At 43.5% G+C, this 24,177-nt stretch overlaps 1 protein-coding gene across 3 annotated transcripts in view; it reads left to right on the top strand.

Moving 5' to 3' along the window:
• MAATS1 (MYCBP associated and testis expressed 1) overlaps positions 1 to 24,177 on the top strand; it is a 55,145-nt gene that overhangs the window by 6,894 nt on the left and 24,074 nt on the right. For all 3 annotated transcript variants that reach the window (XM_019548722.1, XM_019548721.1, XM_019548720.1), the window contains exons 3-10: positions 852 to 1,009; positions 3,558 to 3,641; positions 6,709 to 6,765; positions 8,888 to 9,069; positions 10,111 to 10,288; positions 10,785 to 10,942; positions 11,188 to 11,370; positions 11,514 to 11,656. In XM_019548722.1, the coding sequence (XP_019404267.1) occupies positions 852 to 1,009; positions 3,558 to 3,641; positions 6,709 to 6,765; positions 8,888 to 9,069; positions 10,111 to 10,288; positions 10,785 to 10,942; positions 11,188 to 11,370; positions 11,514 to 11,656 (1,143 nt within the window). The remainder of the gene's footprint in view (positions 1 to 851; positions 1,010 to 3,557; positions 3,642 to 6,708; positions 6,766 to 8,887; positions 9,070 to 10,110; positions 10,289 to 10,784; positions 10,943 to 11,187; positions 11,371 to 11,513; positions 11,657 to 24,177) is intronic.

The following is a 24,177-nucleotide window of genomic DNA, read 5'->3' as shown; positions in this document are numbered from 1 at the left end:
CCTTTAATGCCTTTAATGCATGCTTTGATGAATAATGGAATAAGTAACAGTGTTGACTAACTCCCTATGGGACCACCCTTAGTGCCCACTAGGAATGTTTGTTTGCAGAATAACTCACTCCACTTACAAAATATGTGATCTCACAGTTTGTGGACATACTTAGCATGCAGTAAGGGAGTAAATGCAGAGTAACTAGCGCAGTGTATTTCATGCTGTAGTTTAATGTGCAGTAACTCCTCCATGTAGACAAGTCCTTAGGTTTTTGTATGGGTATTTTTTAATTAAATCTGATTCTTATAAACAAGCCAGGTTACAGCACCCAGAGAGCTTGAGGACATCCTGCCCAGAATTTGCCCACCTGAGTCGAGGGCAGGCTCCAAAATGGAAAGTGAAGCTGCTGTAGTCTCACCCTTCTGGCCAATCTTGAGCCCTTGGTTTCCAGCACACCTGAGAGCAGCCATTGGAGACAAGCTGAGAGCTGCTTCAGCTAGCAAACTCTGTGTTTGGTTGGAGCATGCCTGAAGACTTGAGTTGGTGGAGCATGGGCATGGTTTGTACACAAGACTTGCTTCTTCTCCCTCCCTCCCTCTGCCAGAATCTAGCATCATGGCAGTGTAGATAAGCCACAGGAGTTCTATTCATGTTCACTGCAGCTTGCCTAATGTGCTTCACATCTAGGGAAACATGTCTTATAGACAGAATGTCTCCATCCCTAAAACCCAAGTTTATTGCCCTCCTTGTTCTGTATACTGTTTGTGCCATATTGTTTCTGTATATATACAAATACCTTATTGCCATGAGGAATTACTAAGTAACTGCCTATCCCCACTTTGTCTCTACATTAACACTAGAGGAATGTGCCGATATTTAAAACCATGTTTAGCAGCCTGATCCATTATCCTGGGTACAATCTACGCTTTGAGGGAAAAGATCCTGTGCCACCATTTATTGACCAAAGATGGAGAGGGAGGGCTCAGCAGCGCCTGGAGGCTCTTCAGCAGCTGACTGTGTAAGTGTTCTCTACTTGGATTTTTTTTTTTAAATAGGATGCATAAAATGTACCATACAGGTTAGGAAGCTGCAATTTGCTCCTGGCTGTTTGCCCTTGAAATTGATTCTGAGATGGCAGCTGTTATAGAAAATGGCTGCCCATCAGCTTCTTAGAGTGAAACCATTATATATTTCTTCAGCCCTGTCATATCTGCTCTGCACTGCTCGTGAGTAAACCAAAGCAGATTTATTTCAAGCTGTTGTGGACAGTGGAAGAGATCAAGGCCTCAATGATCCAGGCCTGAGTTACTTCAGCAGTAGTCTTTTCCCCTTCACTCCTCATCAAAGGCTGAGACAGGTTATGTTTTCCTTGCTGTTCCTACCAAGGTTCTAGACAGACCAGACATGGGTAGGGCCTTCTTCAAACAGACAAATTCACCTGTGGAACTCTATTTTGCAGTGTGTCCAATTAAAATCTTACTTGGCCAAAGTACTTCAGCATGTATGTAAGTTTTTTCACTTATTTACTGGTCCTGAGTTTCCCTGTAGTTCTATTCAGGACAGTTGCTCATAGCAGAACTGATTGTTTTCAGTTTTACTTGGTACATAAAATTAATCAATAAATCACTTTTAGACTCTGACCTGTTTATGTGATACAGTTCCCTGGGTAGCAAACAAAAACATGATTTTTTTCCCTCTAAATTTCAGCATTTCAAAATGTTTGCAAAATAATTTTTTAAAATCTTGTGTCAGTCACCAAGTTTTGACTGGCTCTGAATAAGGATTGCTGACACAGAAGACAGTATGTTACCCAGGTTGCTTGCCACTGGCTGTGTTGGCACCGCAGGGCTAACAGCATTAAATGCTTGCTTATAATCAGCAAAGCCAGCAGGTATACTTCAAGGGCACAGAAGGAGCAATATCCATGTAGTATTTTACCCAGTCCCTGTTATGGCTATAATTGTACTTTGATGGGATGAGTGGCTTACGCTAATAAAGTCAGATCAGTAAATTAAATGCCCACCTGTACTGAAGGAAATAAGAATCCATCTGGATGGAGCAGCACTCTGACAGGTAAAGCCCCAGGTGATGGTAACAGAGCTCAGCCCAGCTGACTCATTTGAACTGCAGATACAATTAAAGGTTAGTCAGAGCCAGGAAAATACTTCAGATTATAAGGCTGACTCTTGACTCAGGACATTGGGCCAGCTGCTAGGAAGGTGTTATTTTAAACTATCTTTACAACATAGTAGAAGGTATATCAGAAAGGATTAATGAAGCATCAGACTCTGTACAGTGTGCAGGGCAGTGGCTGGCTGAACTGAGGTCACCAAGTTATACCATGAGGCTCAGGGTCATACCATGCAAGGTCCTTAGAGACAAAACATCACAGGACATAGCAATTCTTTTCTATGCAAGCTGTTAAACTACATTACATACTGATATCTGTGCACCTGCAAACTATACTGTCCTTTTCAAAATTAGGGCAGCAGCATTTGATTCCATTTTATATTAAATTAGATTCAGGCTTCTCGTAAGTAGCCATACTTAGGTGTAGTCAAAACATGACTACATGTTTGGAGTTGTGGGATGTATGGAACAATTTTCTCAAGGAACATGGTATGAAGTTTTCCTAGGGCTGTCATTCTCCTTCAGGAGGTTGAAAAGGTTCAGAGAGAAGGCAGGGAAATGATTGAATTCCACCAAGTAGTAAAACTAGCGGTCAACTTTCACTAGATAGAAGACTCCCTACTCCCTGCCTGTTACAGTGACCAATAAATCCTATGTGTTCTTGAACTTGGTGCATCAAAGGCAATCTCTAAGAGGTCAGGAGGGAAGCAGAGCATCTAATTTTCTACTTCAGACTCAGTGTTGATTCCTTCAAGGTGTGAAAACAGCAAAGAGAGGCTGTGTTTACAAGGGATATGTTCCAGCTAGCACACTCCTTAAACCCATCCCTACAGTCGGCCTAATTTTTCTTCACTGTTAAAGGACCTAGAGTGAAGGCTTGAGAGTCTGTCATTTCTGTGTCTGAAGAAAAGCTCTAGCTCTATTTTTAGTGAAGGTAAATCTCTCACTTCCTTCATTGTATCTCTTCCCTAAAATTTTGGCTGATCAAAAGTATTCAGACTCTTTTGTGTACCTGCATGCATAGACTCCCATAGAAGTAAAAGAAGTTGAACTTTAAATCCCAGGAAATTTTGAATGGGTAATCTCCATTGGGGAAATATTTCCAGGCCAATTTGACCAAAAAAAAGTTTTTAAAAAAGGTAATATATGAATGACTTTGTCTGTGCACAATATGAAGTTTCCATTACATATAGAGCTGCCATACTGTGCCTGAGACTATGGAATAACTTACATACATTCATAATATTGGTGTTACTTATGCAGTTGGAGGCTTGTCTGCTACTTCATTATGGAATCTGAAATGATTACGTTTTAGCTGTGCAAGCACATAGTGAAATAATAATGATAATAATGAAGCATAGAAAAAACAGAACATTTCTGAGTATACTCCATTAAAATATAAGTTACATTAATGAAACCTATGTTTTGATTTATAGATTTCAGCCTTCTCTTCAGATTCCTCAGATAGTTTATGAAGATCCTGAAGTTACTGGAAGGAATCGCTACAAATACTTTGAACGGTGAGGAGTGAATGAGTAACTATTGTATATGAATCTGCCAAATTCCAATTTCAGCCAGTCCCTATTTTACACTGATATAACTCCAGACACATCTGTGGAATTAGTCTGAATTTTACACTAATACTATAGAAGTTGGAATCTAGCCCTTGCTTAGCTTTGAGATTGCTGAAAGTGTGAAGTCCTTAAGCATCACTTCTTTGATCATTAGTATGTGGATTTCCTACACCAGTCAAGTCGAACATCACAACACTTTTTACATTCCACGTATCTCAAAAAGCTTTCAAAGAAGGAGTTAGATGTTGTATAGCCAAATGCAGCAGCTATTCTCTGCTCAGCAGTTGCTCAGAGAGGGTCAAGGTTATGAGACTCTTTTGCATGAAGGGGAAGGATAGGGTCCAAGCCAATGGAGAGAGTTTTAGGCGAAACTGATTACCCTCACTGGGAGTTCAGGGCACGTGTTTCTCTCTGTCTTTCCTTATCTGACAGGAACACTGTACACATCCCTGCTTATCAAATACACTGCCCTCACCTAGTCTAGATCAGTGGTTTTCAACCTATTTTCATTTGCGGACCCCTAAAAAATGTTGAGGTGTGGATCGCTTTGGAAATTTCAAATGGAGGTGTGAACCCTCTGAATTATAAGTGTGGGTATTCATATACTTTTGATTAATTAGTCACCATTCGTGGACCCCCTTAGACGCAGTCTGTGGACCCCCAGGGGTGACCACAGGTTGGACCACAGGTTGAAAACCACTTGTCTAGAGGTGCAAATCTATCCTGCCTTCTGCTAAGCTACATTAGAATTTTTTTAATATACCAGATGATTTAACAACATCGCTGCAGCAGGGCATTTGCTACCATGGTCCCCTTGCTTTACCTGTGGCAGGCTAGGGTGGTTGTGCTGTGGTTGTACTTGAGATTGCCTGTGTAGTTTTGCTAACAAGTTGGACAGGGTCCCTTCTAGCCCTACTGCTCTTATGATTTTTAAATTTGCAGTACCTACTGGTGAGAAAAGCACCAGGAATATCAGATACATTTTTCACCAGACAAATGTTCCATCTTGCAAAAACTCAACCCCCAAGAATTACTCTGCAGTTTGTCATTAAGCTAAAAACATGGGATAGAGTTTGAGCCAGCAGTTATCTCATGACATACCGAATGCATCCTAGTCTAGAGGTACCCTGGGATAAATTCACTGCTAGCATTGGCAAATTCAACACCATTCACTTCAGGGTACTAGTTTTAAGGCTGTTAGCAAACCTGGCCCTTGTTAAATCCAGTTGTCTAAATGAATCAAAGACATTTAGTTACGTTAGCAGTTTAAAGACATAGACCAACTTATCCACTGCCACAAGGTTAAAATAAACTTTTCATTGTCTTTCAGAGGCTACTAAAGAAACTTGGTAGCCAGACACATCGTTATTTGGATGACAACAATTCCTATAACTTGTACCTAAACAAGAAATTAATAATAATACTTTGGACTTTTAGCACCTTTCATTTTCCAAGTACTTCAGAAACTATAGTCATGTAAAGAAGGAAACATCAAATTAGATAAATCTAAAGCATGGCTTATCTTAAAAGGTGATTGATGTTGTTGGGGTTCATGCCAGGATTTGTTTAAGCTTTAGAAAACCCAAACATATACAAGGAATTGAGAACATAGTCAGTAGTAACCTCAACCAATAGTAACATCATGTGATTACTGTGATGCTTTTCAACTCCAGTTTGAAGTGCCACACAATTTTAGCAGCTGCTATCTTAAGAGCTTCTGGCACTCAAGACATTTTTCTACCAGCTAAAAGAAGCTTGGAATTTTATTTTCCAACTACATTAAAATATTAGTTTCTAACTCTAGACCAGGGGTATCAAACTCACCCTGTGCTCTGGGCTGAATCACAGCGGAGGAGGCAGTGGGGCCAGCAGCAGCTGTGGCAGAGCTGGTGGGGGGCCACTAGCAGTGATGGCGGTAGAAGAATCAGTGATGACAGTGGTTCAAACAGCTGTGTGCAAAGAGCAGAATGCCAAGTGGCCACAGGGTGAGCAGGGTTGTATTTTCATAGCCTTCACTCATCCCCCTGCTGTCGACAGCCATGTCCAAAGCAGCCCTGGAACCTTGAATTCTGCAAAAGGCCCCGTCTTCCGCTAGCCTTCTCCCATATTACCTGGCCTGGCAGGAGCCCCATGGGCTATATTCAGCAGCTCTGAGGACCAAATCTAGTCTATGGACCATATGTTTTAGATGTGTTCTAGAAAGCTGGTAAATTTGGGCTAGTAAAGCCTACAAGTGTGAATCACAGAGTAGCAGCACAGTATGACCAGACAGAAATGAAAGACTGAAAACACCTATGGTAACTTCTTCAACTATAAAAGAAAGGAGAGAGAGACCATGTGAGCAAGGAAGGGAAGATGTTTATAAGCAACCCTGAATGTCACAGCAAACCAGAAAATAGCTATAGAATCATAAATGCTGGGCTAGATCTTTCCCTTGATATCAAGTTCTCTGTGAAGGTTTTCAACTTGAGGATTGTTTTAGCAGAATAAGTATGATGGAGAAGAAAAGAACTTTAAACCAGGACCAGATAAAGGTCCAAACTTATTTTTCAGCCAAACAGCCTTCATCCTCATTCTAAATCCTGACGTATCAATGAACTAAGCCATTAACCTTCTTGATCTTGATTCTCTTTTTCTTACTAGAGTGTAATCAGTGTTAATTCCCTTAAAAATCAATGAAGCTGGGCCTTAGAGTTAAGTGAAATGAGAGAACTGGTCTCTCTGAATGAGAAACTAGAACACGTTTTCCCACTCAGAACAAGAGTTCTCACATATTGCTGATGACATAGTTACACAAGCTCACTAGACTTGCAAGAACTGCTATTTTGTAAGTATTTTTAAACACTCAGGGACAAATCCCCAGCTGCTGAAAATCAACATAATTCCAATGAAATAAATGGAGCTAGACCATTTTTTACTATTGAGTGATCCAGTTCTGCTAAGCTGTAATATTCTGTTATTATGTATGTTATTCTTGTGGCTGTTGTCTTAAATGTGTTTTCTCTCTTTCCAGGCCTTACATCCCTTTCAGTCAGTCATTTCCACTAAATGTTATTTATGCAATGGCAAAGTAAGTAGTGAGCTCCAGAGGAGCACTGTTACAATGGATTTTTATAGCCATAAATGATGTTCAACTTTATTACAGAAAAAAAAAAGATATTTTTAACAGAGAAGCAATAGGGTGAGCTCATTAAAACAGTGGAAAGAATCTGTCCACCACCATGAAATCACTGAAGGAGTAACTTAGGCATAAATTCCTACAGGTAGGTTTTGACATTGTTTGGGATATGTAAGCAGCGCTACATGACTGGGGATCAGATATCTGTGTGCCTTGAATATGTTGTGATCAAGAAGCATTAAAAAGAAAGCCAAGAGTGAGTCATAGAGGAAAGGTCTCTGATACAGTCAGACTTTGAGTTTTTTTATTGTTTCTTGTCAAATACCTTATGTTACATTCTTACATCATTTGCAATACAGTATTCTTAAATTAGCATAATCCAGTTTTTATGGGGGTCAAATTTAAATGTGCTGTCCAGTGGGCACCGCTCCCAGTAAAGTCACTGAAAATTGCTTCAACTTGAGTTAGTTGAATATTTTCCAGGGAGCACTGGGGTGTGTGACAGGACAAGCCCCGACAGTGGCTGCAATGGCCCTTAGTGGCAAAATAACTGGTCTCAGCTCTTCAGAGTAACTTTCTCAGTGTCCTACCTGCCTTGATGAAAATAGTGTTTCACTTGAGAAACTTATCTCAGTCCCTGTGCTTTTGCCTCCTGGATTTACATGTGGCAAAGCTGATTACGCCCTGTTAGTGCCTGAGGGCATGGATAGGGCCAACTCACCTTAGCGACATTAATTAATCATGGACTCCAACCACCCATGCCTCATAGGTGTCACTCTGTCATCATTTTTCATGGGACTTCCCAGTCCCATCCACACTCTCTGTCCCTTGGGCACAAAGCCCTTCATCTAAGCCTTGGCCTTCTTACTGGCTCCTTTTCTCTTGCTGAGACCCTCAGCCTTGGCCCACTGTCTCAGGCTTAGGCTCCCTGGCCCCAGCCCTCTGCATTACTGCCTTATACAGGGCTTAAGGTAAATCCAGTATCTTTTATTAGACAGATTTATCCAAAGAACCTTGTCTGCCTATGTCCTTAGACCAACATGGCTACAACCTACACCCTTTTATAGGGCTTAATACACAGTAGTCTCTTAGCACCCTACTGCATGACCTCTGAACCTCCCCTGTAGCCACAACCTGGGCCTGCAGTTATAAACATAAACTAAGGCACCAACAAACTGCTTTTAGCTAAAATCAATCCCCACTCTAGCTCATTATCCCCAAATTCTTCAGACTCCCCTCTCAGCTGTCTCCTTCCATCTCTCTCTTTCTCTCTCTCACTCGAGTATTCCCTGCAGAATACAGGGCCAGACTGCCTGCTCCCACTTGGGAGCTGAGCTTATGTCCCTCTGACTGCCTTCTCTGACTTGGGAGCTAAGCTTATGTTCCTCTGGGCACCTTTCTTCTGGTCACCTGACTCCTCCACCATGCACACATCTTTCCCCCTAGCTCAAATAAGTCTCATGCTCCTGCTGTCCTGTTGTTACGTGGCTCCTCAGTCTTTCCCCCTTAAAGTGACTGGGGCAGAGTTCCCTATTACAGGATAGCAAAGGTGTTAAGTTACCGCAGTCCTGCTTTATATTACTTGCTTCTGTTGGGTGTTTTACTACTGCTCCTTCCAACTCATTCATTTTGAACTCTCATTGAAGTCAGTGGAAAAGCAGTGCAGCTTGTGCTGAACGTCTTGCATGAAACTCACATAATTAACTTAACCATAGAGTCTGGCTCAGACTGCCATCAAGATGCAGCTATTTACATTGGACTGCACTAGGACCTTGAATCATGAAATGCAGTGCTCTCAGATGCAGGTGTACTGGAGGCTTACATGTAATAATAAGCTGTCTACTGCAGAAGGCCCGTGGTTTGCTCACCTAGAGAGAGACTTTTCTGAGGTGCTCAGCAGTGGGCTAACTCTGTTCTCAATGAAATCACTGGAGCTCATTTGAGTGGAATCAGCCTTAAACGGAGGCAGAGCACCTTGGAAAATCCTATTTGTAACTAGTGCATTTTATAAATTAAAGAAAAATAATAAAATACAGCAGTTTATACAACATGCATTTTTTTTCTTTTTCAACAGGACAGATCCATATGTTCACTCATCTTCCATCAGTGCTAGACAACAGTATCCCATATCACGAACTGTAGGGACACAGACAGATTATCGGGATGGTGAAGCTCAGACTGACCCCTACTCCCCAGAATATATAGTTCCTCAAGGTTCAATCCCAGAACTGCTGACACTTGCAACTCTTACTTGGGGTGAGTTGGAAAACAAAGAAACGTGGTTATAATAGCACTGATGCACTCTGAGAACTGCAGAAGGATGTTTCCAAATTGGTATATGGTTTCAGTTTTTTCCCAGCTTTGACATTTCCTTGCTGTTTTCTTGGGACACATAATTTTATCCATATTTAAAATGGATACGTGGCTTACCTAATAGAGCTCCTGTGAGGCACTTTGTAAAGTGTTTTCATTCAAAAGGCAGTATGTATTGTAAATAAAATTATTTCTTCCACTGCTTCAAGTTAGAAATTTGGGATATAAAAACTCCTATGCTAGTGAGCCAACAAAAACCAGTGTCCCACTGCTTACCATGGTAGATGTTTCAGAGGAAGGAGCTGGTCCTCAAATGCATTGTAATATACTGCGTGATTCTGTGGAAAGGAAATGCCTTTCTGATCCACCCCCTGGCTGGTGACCACCTTATGTCCTGGAGTAGGAGAAATGAGTACACCTCTTTTAATATCACTGTAGCAACTGCAGAGGCCAGTCTTTACCACATTTTAAAAGCGCAGGGAGATGGCAGCCTCAGAAGTATTTACTTCCATGTTCCAAAGTCAGTGCTTCTCAACCAGGGTGTTGCAGCATCATGGGGTGTACTGAGATCCTTTCAAGGGTGCCACAGGGTGCCATGCAATGTTAGCATGCTTGGGTGTATAAACATGATTCACAAAATAAACTCAAAGGTTTCAAATAGGAATTCATACTATTAAAAACCTTCTGACCTGTGGTGTTGTGGCGTTTCTGCATTGTTTGCAACAAAAGAATTGCTGTTATTTTTCTGTAGTCAAAAAACAAGTGGCATTCTCCAAGGGAAAAGCTGGCATTTTCTGGGGGCTGCCTTGAGTCTGAAGAGGGGTGCCTTGAGTCTAAAAAGGTTGGGAACTACTGCTCTAACTGTTCTGTTTGTATTTACTACCCACTCTTATATCCATCACTGTAATATCTTAGCACAGTAGCGATGAATATCATCCTGATCTGTAGTCTTCCTAAAGAAATGCTGCTTCTTCTCTCTGAAAGGCCGGGGCCTTCCAGCAGGACTAGCTGAAGTGGAGATGATTGAACGTGCCCGGGAGAAACATGTCTGGGAATCAACTCTTCCACCACTGAATGATGCCTCACAAGTTGTGAAGAGGAGGAAGATGATGGATGACATGGAGAGGAAGGAGTGGGCCTTCCGAGAACAGGAAATAGAAAAGTAGGAGCTAAAGTTGTGCATGCTGTTGGTGTAAGGAAACCAAATGGAGTTGGAATTAGATAGCTAAAGGTTTGGGAGAAGGCCAGAGACCCCTGTCTTTAGGTCACCAATTCAAGTTTGCCCAACTTATTAGTCACAAAAGGTGCTCATCACCTGGGTAATTAGAATCTAATTACTCTATCCAACTGAAAAGCCCTCCACACAGATGGCTCCCTCTTACTGTTTTTGGAGGACATCACATTGAGTGAGCATGGAGGCTGCATGCTGAAATCAAAGCAATTGATCTGGGGTTGTGAATTTTATTTGATGTAAGAGACTATTACCTAACATCTTTCACCAGTGAAACTCTCTTTTAGAAAAGACTACATATGCCAGGTTTGCAGTCTGGCCACATTTAAGAATTGGGTCAATGACCTGTTGGGTTTAGCTGTGACAATGGTGCCAGGGAGCTCTGTAGAGCCCTACAGTTTAGACCTTGCCTTTCACTCTTTTGAAGATTGCAAGAGCTCCGACTTGAAATCTTAAAAAAGTTGCTGAAGCAGCGAGAGGAGAAGCAGAATGAGGTGGATGTCAGCCGCTTGGATGCTCATTGGTTTAACCGTCAGAAAGCCAAAGAAGAGAGTGTGAAAAGAATTCAACACGAGCATGTCAAAGGTAAACTGGGAGGAAAACAGGAGGCTGGGACTTCATTTTCAGACTGCGCCATTCCATTGTCATAAGGCTGCAACTTGGTGTTCAACATGAGGGCACATCTGCGGTTTGGGCCTGCCTGAGCAACCTTTGTTCTGTAGGCTGTATTCTGTCCTAGAGAAATAGAAGGCTGACCAAATTCCTTAGGATGTGACTCTTTCAGGACCATGACTGTCAGAGCACCACTCATGTCTACAATTATTTTTCAGCCATCAGGAGGCTGGTGGCCAAGGGGAAGAATGTGGAGGGGAAGCTGGAGAGACGAGACATCATCAAGGACTACTCTAATTTTGCATCACAGCCTTATGGGCCTCTGTCCAGAATTGGTTATTTTCCAGATAACCACTCTGAACGTTTTGTGGTAAAAAGCTACTTTCTTAACACCTATGAGGGTAAGGAATCTTCAAAAGTTTCACATTAGGAAACATTTATTTAAATATTAACCTAAGCCTACACTAAAGTTCAAGTCTCTCTCCCTCCCTTCCTCCCTCCCTTCTCTTCTGCTGCACCCCTATTCCTATTCCACCTTTCCTAGGATTACTTGAGCTGGAGGCATCTCTCCCAGACTCCATCACCCAGCTCCAGACCAAAGTTCCACAACCCAAGGTCACAACCACTAAGGATGGGTTTATCAAGCGATCAGCAAGGCTAGAGATGGAGCTGTCACAGGTTCACCAGGTATAGTGCTGCAACTGGTAACACATAAGATTCCTTTCAGATTTGAACCATACCTTGCACAGAAATGCTATTGGGAAGAAATACCCCAATTTCACTTCCTAAATGGCCATCATATAAAACCAGAAATAAGACTAGCTGCAGGGAGAGAGCATTAACTAATGAACTTGCAAGTTGTCGTTTGACATAATCAGTACTACTCTGAGCCCAACTCATCTTCCTTCTGACTCAGTGTTCTCTCTTTTGCTTTGGCTCTGTGGAAAAGCTTCTAGTTTCGTAGAAGGGGATTGGTTTTTGGTACCCACTCTAATCCTTCCCTGATCCTCTATATTTTCTCCTTCTCTTTTTGCTGTTGCTATATGAAAAGATGTTGGGATCTCTGATGTAAATCATCAGTTTTCCTCCTTTCTTTGCCTATTTTCTTTTGCCTTCCCTTTTTAATTTACATATGGCAATCTTACTGGTTAAAATCTCAATAATTAAAAATTAAACTAAATTGGGATTATACATTTTAAAATCCTATACATCTGCATCAAAGCATTGGTTAGACAACACTGCTTATCTGAACTAGATCAGAACAGGTTGCTGCTATTTACCTAGGTGTTTGGACAACTAGCATTTGATTTTCAAGACTAAAAAACTATTGCATACACAAAATGCACATATATAAATCAATCACAGTTGTTCTTGCAAATAAGATGTCTACACATGCAATGTAAATGACTAATGTGGAAGCAAATACCCTCTTTACATAACAGTTGGAGCAAGGAACAATCCAAATGAGATGAGTTATAAGGTATTCATCTAGTGATATAGTTATTAGCTTGTATTATTTTTTAAATCAGCTGTATGGTTATTGGATAACATATCCCCAAAAATTTATATATAAAACTTTGTTAGCTTTTCATTTGTATTTTCTTCTGACCTAACTGATGAGAAATATTTAGTCATTCCCTTTGTATATACAGGTGTTCCTGTGTTTTAATGTAGCGCAATAATCCATTTACAGAAGGGGGTAGCTGTCTTTAAAGCATTTTAAAATAAAACTGAAATCCTGCTTTAAAATAATCTCAAAGCCAATTATCAAATTTTAGGAAATTCAGTGTTGTATCTGGTCGCTGCTTGAAAAGAGAGTTTCCCTCTGAAGATTTCAGATTTTAGGAAGTGCTAGAGAGTTCTTTCTTCCAGTCAGTGCTGAGCCAGTGTTCTTGTGGGTGATAATGGACTCTCTTATTTGAGGATGTTTCTACTTGCATAACATCAGAGTCTTGATTATGTGCAGCCCTGCTCAGATGGCAGAGTTTCATATTAGATATTAACCCATGGTTTTTAGCCAAAATGTCAATCTCAGCATTTCATTGTCTGTCTAAATGATTTCACATGGCTTTGGTAGGCTACAGCAGAGGATCCCAAACTGCAGTCATGGATCACAAGTAGGTCCCAGAGTGAGCTGATCAAAGTATAATTTATCCTTGTCATTATCTGAAAGAACCAGATAAAGAAAGGAAGCAGTAATAGATACAGCAGTTTAGGTGTCCTCTGCTATAGATCGGTATGACTTCATTTACTTTCAGTGGAGCTCCATGGATTTATGCCTGTTTGCTTCTCTTGCCTGGCATCATTATTTTTCCAGGAAAGACAAGTCATTTACTGCACTAAATATGCCCAAAAAGTCTTTTTGGCAGTTAAAGGGCACAGTTTCACAGTAAAGCTTGCAGAAAAGCAGACATGGGACCTATATCAAGGCAAGCTGGTCATACCCCTCAATGCCCACAGGATGGCTTTGACAGATTTCTCAGAGCAACAAGAACACCAAGCTATCCAAAAGGGATCCCTTTTATCCTAATGTTGAGCTTATTTGGTTCGAAGCATTATTGGGCCATTGTTTGGCCTTTAGTGGGGCTCTACTAGAAAATGATCAGAAACCCCTCTTCTTCTGCTACCAAAGAAGCTGACTGCAGCCACTTCCTGTTTAGCCTGCCTGAGGGAGGCCTCTGTGGCAGAATCACCACACAATCAAACAAAGAAGTTGGCAGAAGAGGATGCCAAGTACCAGGTTAACAGCAGTGCTCTGTGGAGACAGCTGGGCCAGACCCAGAGACAACGAAACCCTGCTCACTCTGAGGATCTCCTTTGCCACTTCTTGCTGAGCTATCATGCACCACACTTCCTTACTCCACTTCATGCCAACAACCAAGAAGGGACGAGGGGGGAGCAGACCATGTATTCCAGGGGCCTCTTGACCTACTACTTTAGACCACTTTACTTGTCCTACTACTTACTGCTCTCTAAGAAGGTGCTAGGCAGTCCTCAATGAAACTTATCTGTCTCATTGTGAGATGAAACTTATATTTCACATTGTGAGATTTAATGAGATATGATCATAGGAAGCTTTCTATTATTCTGTCTTCAGACCTCATCTGTAAAGTTCAATGAAATCACTTCAAGAGAATGATATTGAAATGTGTTATTGGAGAGGGGCATATATATATAGTAAACAGCATGTACAGTTTTCCCTTCAGGATCCCTCTTTCATGATACCCCATTACAGTATACTTCACCTAAGTGTATCAATTTAGGATTGAAAAAATGGCTATGCACTAACCCAAACTTATCATACACAATGCTCATGCAGCTGACAGTGCCATTTTGAGGCTTCTAATAGCGACTGTTTGACAGCTTGTTTCTTGTTTGCTGTTTGCTGCAATCACTATGCTATTAAATAGATTACAGTTGCATTATGAAGTCTCATAGAATCACAGAAAATTAGGGTTGGAGGGGACTTCAGGAGGTCATCTAGTCTGACCCCCTGCTCAAAGCAGGACCATCCCCAGCTAGGTCATTCCAGCCAAGACTTTGTCAAGCTGGGCCTTAAAAACCTTCAAGATTAGAGATTCCACAGCCTCTCTAGGTAACCCATTCCAGTGCTTCACCACCCTCCTAGTGAGAAAGTTTTTCCTAATATCCAACCTAAACTTCCCGTGTTGCAACTTAAGACCCTTGCCCTTGTTCTATCCTCTACCACCACCAAGAACAGTCTAGCTCCATTCACTTTGGGACCACCATTCACGTAGTTGAAGGTTGCCAGTAAATCCCTTCTCAGTCTTCTCTTCCGCAGACTAAATAGCCCCAGTTCCCTCAATCTCTCCTCAGAAGTCATGTGCCCTAGCCCCCTCACTATTTTTGTTGCCTTCCACTGGACTCTCCAACTTGTCCACTTTCTGTAGTAGGAGGCCCAAAACTGACCACATTACTCCAGATGTGGCCTCACCAATGCAGAATAGAGGGGAATAATTACTTATCTTGATCTGCTGACAGCTTTCCTACTAATGGCGCCCAGTATCCAGTTAGCATTCTTGGAAACAAGGGCACACTGTTGACTCGTATCCAGCTTATTGTCCACTGTAACCCCCAGGTCCTTTTCTGTAGAGCTACTGCTCAGCTAGTTGGTTCCAAGCCTGTAGCGTTGCATGGGATTCTTCCATCCTAAGTGTAGGACTTTGTACTTGTCCTTTTGGAACCTCATGAGATTTCTTTTGGTCCAATCCTCCAATTTTTCTAGGTCATTCTGAATCTTATTCCAACCTTCCTACTATTCCCCTCAACTTGGTGTCATCTGCAAACTTGCTGAGGGTGCACTCCATCCTATGTTCCAGATTGTTAATGAAGATATTGAACAATCCTGCCCTGCAGGAAATGCAGTCAATGGGCAGGAAAGCCCCCTTGGCTAAACAGGGAACTGTTGGACCTCCTGAAACTTAAAACAGAAGCCTACACCAAATGGAAAATGGGAATTGTCACCAAGGAGGACTACTCAACACTAGCCCGCACCTGTAGAAAGCAGTTCAGAAAAGCCAAGGCAGAAACCAAACTCAGACTAGCCATCGGAATCAAAGACAACAAAAAGTCCTTCTTCAGATATGTGGGAGGTAGGAAAAAGAACAAAAGCAACATTGGACCCTTGCAAGATAAAATAGGGCAGTTGACGTCTGATGTCCAAGAAAAGGCCAATCTCCTAAATGAATACTTTGTATCAGTCTTCCGCCCACCCAAAGAGTTCACAGTATCAGACAGAACACAAAACTTCCAGAGGGTGGGAGATGGGCCCATAATTGATGCTGATCAGGTGAAGGAACACCTCGAAAGGCTAGACGTCCATAAGTCCACAGGCCTGGATGGAATGCACCCAAGAGTCTTGAAGGAGCTGGTGGACATCATAGCACGCTCTATGGCAAAGATATTTGAGAATTCATGGCACTTGGGTGAGGTGCTGGAAGACTGGAAAAGAGCCAATGTGGTCCCAATCTTCAAAAAAGGAAGGAAGGAAGGTCCAGGAAACTACAGACCAATCAGCCTGACGTCCATCCCTGGAAAAATCCTGGAGAAAATCATCAAGAGATTCATCAGCAACAAGCTAATGGAAGGCAACCTTTTGAATGCCAACCAACATGCCTTTGTCACTGGAAGGTCTTACCTAACCAACCTTGTTACTTTCTATAATCAGGTGACACATTGCCTCAAGAAGGGAGACGAAGCTAATGTTATACACCTAGATTTCAAGAAAGCCTTTGACTTAGTCTCCCATGATGTCCTCATGGTTAAGCTGGGGAACTGCGGCCTTGGTGCTCTCATGGTCCAATGGCTGGGGAACTGGATCTAGGGTCAGACCCATAGTGTAATAGTTGGTACAGTCAGAAGGGACCTAATCAGGTCATCAAGTCTGACCCCCTGCCCTGGGCTGGAAAGAATGCGGAGGTCAAACGACCCTAGCTAGGTGAATGTCTAGCCTCCTTTTAAAGACCCCCAGGGTAGGAGCGTGCTCCACTTCCCTTGGAAGTTTCATAGTTTCATAGATGTAGGGTCGGAAGGGACCTATTAGATCATCGAGTCCAACCCTCTGGCCTGGGCAGGAATAAGTGCTGGGGTCAGATGACCCCAGCCAGGTGTCTGTCCTATCTCCTTTTAAATACCTCCAAGGAAGGGGACAGTACCACCTCCCTTGGAAGTTTATTTCATATTTTGGCAACTCTCATTGTAATTTTTTTTCCTGATGTCCAAACTGAATTTGTTCTCTTCCAGTTTGTGGCCATTATTTCTAGTTACTCCAACAGGCACCCTGGTAAACACTGCATCCCCTATTTCTTTCTGGACCCCCCTGATGAGTTTGTAGGCAGACACAAGTTCACCTCTCAGCCTCCTCTTGTGGAGGCTGAAGAGGATAACGTCTCCCAATCAGTCCACATAGGGTTTTTTCTGTATGCCTTTAACCAGACGAGTGACCCTCCTCTGAACTCTCTCCAGGCCATCCACATCCCTCCTGAAGTGTGGTGCCCAAAACTGGATGCAGTACTCCAGCTGTGGCCTGACCAATGCTGCACAGAGGGGAAATACGACCTCCCTAGACCTGTTTGTGATGTACCTACTTGGCAATGTTTTGGAGTGGAGGCTGCTTTAATGCTTCCAACCTGGTCCCTGTACCACTACAATCCCTTTCCCCCATGCCACGACTACTCCCTACCACGCAGTTGCCATGTCAGTAAAGCCCTCTCACAGAAGCCCCCCAGCTCTGCAGGCTAAATTGGGTCCACAGGCCACAGATTGTTGACTAAGTTGGTTCCAGCTCCTGGCCACCATGACTGTGAAGTACAGCCTTCTGATGTCTAGCCTGAATCTACTCTCAGTCAGCTTATGGCCATTATTCCTTGTTACACCCGGTAGTGCTCGGGGGAACAGAGACTCTCCCATTGCCTGCTGGTCCCTCTTGGCCAGTTTGTAGACTGCCACCAGATCTCCTCTGTCTTCTCTTGTGGAGGCTGAACATGTTCAGGTCCCGTAGCCTCTCATCATAGGGCCTGCCCTGCTGCTCCTTAATCATGTGAGCAGCCCTCCTCTGGACCCTCACGATGCTGTCCACATCCCTCCTGAAGTGCGGCACCCAGAACAGGATGCAGTACTCCAACTGTGGCCTGACCAGTGTCACATAGAGGGGGAAGATCATGTTGGACCTGTTCATGATACATCTATATATGCATGACAAGGTGCGGTTAGCCTTCCTGACTGCTTCCCCACATTGGCGGCCCATGTGGAGTCAGTTCCCTCCTTGGAATCAGTAGCGACTCCGAGATCTTTTTCTGTCTCTGTGCTGACAAGAAGGGAGTTCCCCAGCCTGTAGGTATGCTGCTGGTTCTTCCTCCCCAGGTGCAGCACCTTGCACTTGTCTGTGTTGAAACCCATCCTGTTCTCAGCCGCCCACCTCTGTAACCTGTCCAGATCTAGTTGTAGCCTGTCCCTCTCTTCTAGCATGCCAACTTCTCCCCACATCTTAGTCTCACCCGTGAATTTGAACAAGGTGCTTTTCACCCCCTTGTCCAAGTCGCTGATGAAGATGTTGAACAGTGCAGGCCCGAGGACCAAGCCCTGGGTAACCCCACTGCCCACATCCTTCGGGGTCAAAAATGACCTGTCCACCACTACTCTCTGGGTGTGGCCCTCCAGCCAGTTTGCAACCCATTTGACTGTGTAGGCATTGACACCACAGTTGCCTAATTTTTTAATGAGGATGGGGTGAAAGACAGTGTCAAAGGCCTTCCTAAAGCCCAGAAAGACTACGTCCACTGCGACACCTGCATCCAAGGATTGTGTGACCTAGTTGTAGAAGGCCACCAGGTTGGTCTGACAGGACCTGCCTCTAATGAACCCATGTTGATTGCCCCGAAGCATAATCTCCCCTGCTGGTCCCTTGCAGATGTGCTCCTGGATAATTTTCTCAAAGAGGTTTCCCAGGACTAAGGTAAGACTAATGGGCCTATAGTTTCTTGCGTCCTCTTTCCTCCCTTTTTTGAAAATGGGGACCACATTGGCCCTTTTCCAGTCCTCTGGAACCTCACCAGAGCACCATGAGTGCTCGTAAAATTGTGCAAGGGGTCCTGCAGTGACCTCTGCCAATTCCCTCAGCACTCTGGGGTGGAGATCATCAGGACCTGCTGATTTGAACCCAACAAGTACTAGTTGATGGGAGCAAATCAATGTGGCGCAAGGTGACCAGTGGAGTCCCTCAGGACTCAGTTCTTGGGCTGGTATTGTTCAACGTCTTCATTAATGATCTGGATTCAGGCATTAGATGCAGACTGGTAAAGTTCATGGACGACATCAAACTATGGGGGAAGGTGGTTACACTGGAAGACAGATTGGGGATATAGACTGACCTGGACACCCTTCCAAAGTGGGCGGAGCAAAACCTGATGGCATTTAATGTAGAAAAGTGCAGGGTGCTCCACCTTGGGAAGAACAACCAGCATCATACTTATAGACTCGGCAGTGCTGCGCTCACTAGCGCTATGACCAACAGAGACTTGGGGGTCCTGATTGACCACAAGATGAACATAGGCCACCAATGCGATGGTGTGGCCAGCAAAACTAACCAAACTGGCATGCATCCATCAGTGCATTTTTAGCAAAACCAGGGACGTCATCCTCCTGCTTTACTCAGCCTTGGTGAGGCCGCAGCTGGAGTACTGCATCCAGTTTTGTGCCCCCCAGTTCAAGAGGGATGTGGATAGGCTTGAGACAGTCCAGAGGAGAGCCACCTGTATGATCAAAGGACAATAGAGCAAACCTTATGAAGAGAGGGTGAGGGACATGGGACTCTTCAGCCTGGAGAAGAGAAGGCTCAGGGGGAGCTTGGTGGTAGCCAGAACTACATAAGAGGAGTGCCTCAGGATCTGGGAGAACACTTGTTCACTAGGGCTCCCCAAGTAATAACAAGGTCCAACGGCCACAAACTCCTAGAAGGCTGATTTAGATTGAACATAAGGAAAACTTTCACAGTCTGAGGGTCCAGGGTCTGGAACAGACTCCCCCTCCAGATGTAATGCAAGCATCTACTCTGGACTCATTCAAAAGGTGCTTGGATGTTTATCTTGCTGGGATCATTTGATCCCCGCAGACTTCCTGCTTATGACGGGGGGGCTGGACTCGATCTTGTGAGGTCCTTTCCGGCCCCTAATGTCTATGAAATCTGTGAAATGAAACCAGGCCTAGGACCAACCACTGAGGGATTCTGCTTGATACTGGCTGGCAACTAGACATTCAGGTATTGATCATTACCTCTTGAGCCCGATGATCCAGCTACCTTTTCATCCACCTTACAGTCTGTACATCCAATCCATACCTCCTCAACTTGCTTGCAAGAATGCTGTGGGAGACCACATCAAAAGCCTTGCTCAAGTCATGGTATATCATGTCCACTGCTTTCCTTGCATCCACAGAGCCAGTCATCTCATCATAGAAGGCAGTCATGCTGACTGTTCCTAATCACCTTCTTCTCCAAGTGCTTAGGAATGGATTCCTTGAGGACCTGCACCATGATTTTTCCAGGGAATGAGGTGAAGCTGACTGGTCTGTAGTTCCCTGAATCCTTCTCTTTCCCGTTCTTAAAGATGAGCACTATATTTGCCCTTTTCTAATCATCTGGAACCTTCCCCAATTGCCACAACTTTTCAAAGATAATGTCCTACAGCTCCACAGTCACATCAGCCAACTCCCTCAGCACGCTTGGATGGATTGCATCTGCCCGCATAGACTTGTACATGTCCTGCTTTTCTAAATAGTCCCTAACCTGTTCTTTCACTACTGAGGGCTGCTCACCTTCTCCCCAAACTGTGCTGTCAGGTGCAGTAGTCTGGGAGCTGACCTTGCCTATGAAGACCAAGGTAAAAAAGGCAGTGAGTACTTCAGCCTTTTCCTCATCTTCTGTCACAAGGTTGCTTCCCCCATTTGATTAGGGACCCACACTTTCCCTTACCTTCCTTTTGTTGCTAACATACTTGTAAAAATCCTTCTTGTTACCCTTCATGGTCCTTGGTAGCTGCAACTCCAACTGTGCTTTGGTCTTCGTGACTTCATCCCTGCATGCTCAAGCAATACTCTTATACTCCTCCCTAGTCATCTGTCGAAGCTTCAACTTCCTGTAAGCTTCCCTTTTTGTTTAATATGACAGACAAGTTATCTGCTAAGCCAGGCTGGTCATTTGCCATATTTGCTATTCTTCCTGCACATCAGGATGGTTTGTTCCTGTACCCTCAGGAAGGTTTCTTTAAAATACAAGCAGCTCTTCTAGACTCCTTTCCCCCTCAGACTGGCCTCCTGAGTGATCCTGCCCATCAGTTCCCTGAGGGAATCAAAGTCTGCTTTTCCAAAGTTCATGTTCCATATTTTGCTGCTTTCTTTCTTCCTTTTGTCAGGATCCTGAACTCAATCATCCCATAGTCACTGCTGCCCAAGTTGCCATCCACTTCTACATCCTTTGAGTAGATAATGGGATTAAAAGATGCTAGGCAGTTAAGTGGTATATGTATTTAACAGGTATACAAGTAACAGATATTTGTTGGAATGTAAACAATAAGCCAGAATTGGGACTGACTTTACATTGTGCAGTTAATATGCACTTGCTGGGGATGTATATAAGAGAAGTACCCTATATCTACCCTGTATCTCTTTCTCCCCCACAAACAATGGTGGGACTCTATAAAGTGAGAGTGCACTTGGTGTCTGAGCTCTGTGGAGTTAATTCCTCTTTTTTCTGCTCCTATAAATCTGAGAAACTGAATACATAGATTTCAGGAACACTATAGATTTTGGCCACAAGAGTCAGTCCTGCACACAGGACATTTCTAATGCTCAATTTTCTAGCAAAAGAAGGAATAAGATGCATAGCAGTTCTGTTCTTCCTTTTCCTCTTCTTCCAATTGCAGTCCTAGGGTAAACTCTTCTAAAGGGATAGGAAGGAGCTCAGAAACTACAGGGGGAATCCTCATATGCATCTTTGTGAGAACGAGGACACCACTTGCAAACTTGAGGCTGAAGTCCACAGAGGGGTCATTTTTCTGAGGAAAAGTATCTTGAAACTATTGTGAGAAGCATATTGCAGATGCTGTTCTTCAGGTATGCCCCTAAAAAGAAAGTAAAATGGCAAGAGAGGAGATACCGTCTCCTGCCACTCTCAGATAAAATTGTCCCAATGTATACACTCAAACTGCTTGTTGCAACCCTTTTGTCGCTTTAAGGAATTGGATTTGTTTTTATCTTCTTAAAAACCTTCCATCTTGTGCCCCACTGTCCACTGTGTCATTCAAGATCAGAAGATCCTTCAGAGTAAGAGTCTTTTTCAAGAAAAATGGCCTTAGTAGTAGGGTGTCTTGAGAGATTGTGCACATGTGTGTGCATGCACACAGTTCACAGTGACCCACATCTAACACCAAGTGAACCTGAAGCAATGAAAAGCCAATTCCTTGATTGATTACTGTTAAGTAACCTACATGAAATGAACTTTGGTGCCTATAAATGGAACTGTCCTAAAAACTTCTTTAAATGAATACAGACCCAAGAACTCCATGCAGCTAAAAAGGGAGAGCTTTGGTACTCTAATACACCTATGTGTTACTAGAGAGTTGGATAACCTGATTATTGGCTACACCAAGGTGCATGATACAGAGGTTTTGCTATCACAGCAAAACCCTTGGTAACTTTCAACTGAGCATAACTGCAAGCTGACCTTGTATGATAGTTACTCAAATAGGGGCAAGCAGCAGTAAAAAGAATTATACAATCATGGAAAATGAGGGTTGGGAGGGACCTCAGGAGGTCATTTAGCCCAACCCTCTGATCAAAGTAGGACCATCCCCAACTAGATCATTCCAGCCAGGGCTTTGTTAAGCTGGGCCTTAAAAACCTTCAAGATTAGAGATTCCACCACCTCTCCAGGTGACCTGTTTCAGTGCTTCACCACCCTCCTTGTGAGAAAGTTTTCCTGATATCCAACCTAAACCTCCCTTGCTGCAACTTGAGACCATTGCTCCTTGTTCTGCCATCTGTCACCACTGAGATAATAAATAAAGTGACCAATCAGTGTAGTGTCAGAAAGTCGAGTCACAGCAGTCTGGCTTACTCCTTAGATTGCATTGCAACTCCTAAAGCCAAAGTTACTGGCATTCCAGCATCACCTTCCCTCCTTCCCCTCACTCCCCACTTACCCCAATCAATTTAAATGCCACATTAACAAGGACTTTGGTGTACTTCATGTGATTTAAACTAGGTAACTGATACTTTCAAGAAACAAGACAGCTTAAGGCTATATCTCCATCCTTCTATTGCCCAAACAGACAAGAGACGGAGCACTCAACCCGGGGCAACATGTAGGGGGTGCACGTGGGTGCATGTGCACCCTCTGAGCATGGCAGTGCATCCCCTATGCCAGTAGTGTTTGCAGACGGTCCATGATCACTGCTGGCCACTGCCAACACTTTCAGTGGCACCTGAAGGTGGTCACCAAGCCCATGTCAGCACTTCCCACCCCCCACCACCAACAGTGCCGGCAGTGCCTGCGGGAGCTCTGTGTTTACCACCTCCGTGCTCCTGCTGCCACCAGTGCAGCCATGCCCCCTCAGCTGCTGGGGCCATGCATCATTTATGACAACCAAAAATTTTTAACCAGATTTCTCAAAAAAGCCATGGTTTAGGATACAAGCTCTAAATTTCAACACCCAAAATAAATTGATCTGGAGGAGGTAGGGTGATGGAGTGGGAAGTACAGAAACTCAGAACTTTTGGGTTCGTTTCCTAGTTCTGCCACTGGTCTGTCCCGTGACCCTGGGCAATTCACTTTCTGTACTTCTGTCTGTAAAATTGGGACAAAGATTGTAAGATGCTTTGGGATCTAGGAAATAAAAGTGTTTTAGAAGAGCTGGGTGTTGTTAAATGAACCTTGCGGTGGAGATCACTGCTTCTAATACAACAGACAATGATTTTTTTGGCAAGTTTTTTCCAACCCATGTATCTGATGTGTGTGATGCCTCCACCAATAAAGGTCTCTGGCACCAACATACCATTGTCAGTGAGATTCCATATATCTTCCCCAAAAGTTTAATTCTTTACACTCAACTATCCTCCCTTGTTCTGTTGCAAGAGGGACGCAGAATTCTACTGGCATATGCACCATCTTCAAGAGCAGATAAGTTTATTCAGGCAACAATCATGTGTTAAAATACTGATGGAACACAACACACTATCAAACTGGCTCAAGCTCAGAACAGTTAAATAGGCCGTCAGAGCTAAAACTCCCATCCTGATCAGCTGAAATCTACCACCGTTGTTTTAGAATCTGACCACAAGGAAAGGTACAAGATCCTCAGCCTGGCTCTGTGCGTCTAATCTTTGTTCCTACATAAAAAAGGAGAAAATGCTGTACTCTCAAGGACTGCCCATACAGAATAGCTGGTTGAGAAAGCAAACAGTAAATCCAGCAGATGGGAACTTTACAGCCCTGAATCACTTTTCTGTCAAGGAAACCACTGAAGGCAGAATCCAGCAAGAGAAACAAAGTGTTATTCCAGATGAAGAGAGGAATGGGCTGTAGCTACAATTGTGAATTTTCCTCTTATAGCCAAAAGCACGACTGTCCTTTTCTGTTCATAATGGCCTCCGGAACAAAAACACAAGTTACAGTTGTCTAGGTGGCCCCACACTGT

This window comes from Crocodylus porosus, unplaced genomic scaffold, assembly GCF_001723895.1.
Source record: "Crocodylus porosus isolate Cpor-Errol unplaced genomic scaffold, CroPor_comp1, whole genome shotgun sequence".
NCBI classification, from domain to species: domain Eukaryota; kingdom Metazoa; phylum Chordata; order Crocodylia; family Crocodylidae; genus Crocodylus; species Crocodylus porosus.
The sequence above is the reverse complement of the archived record's forward strand: the minus strand, read 5'-3'. Positions and strand labels throughout refer to the sequence as shown.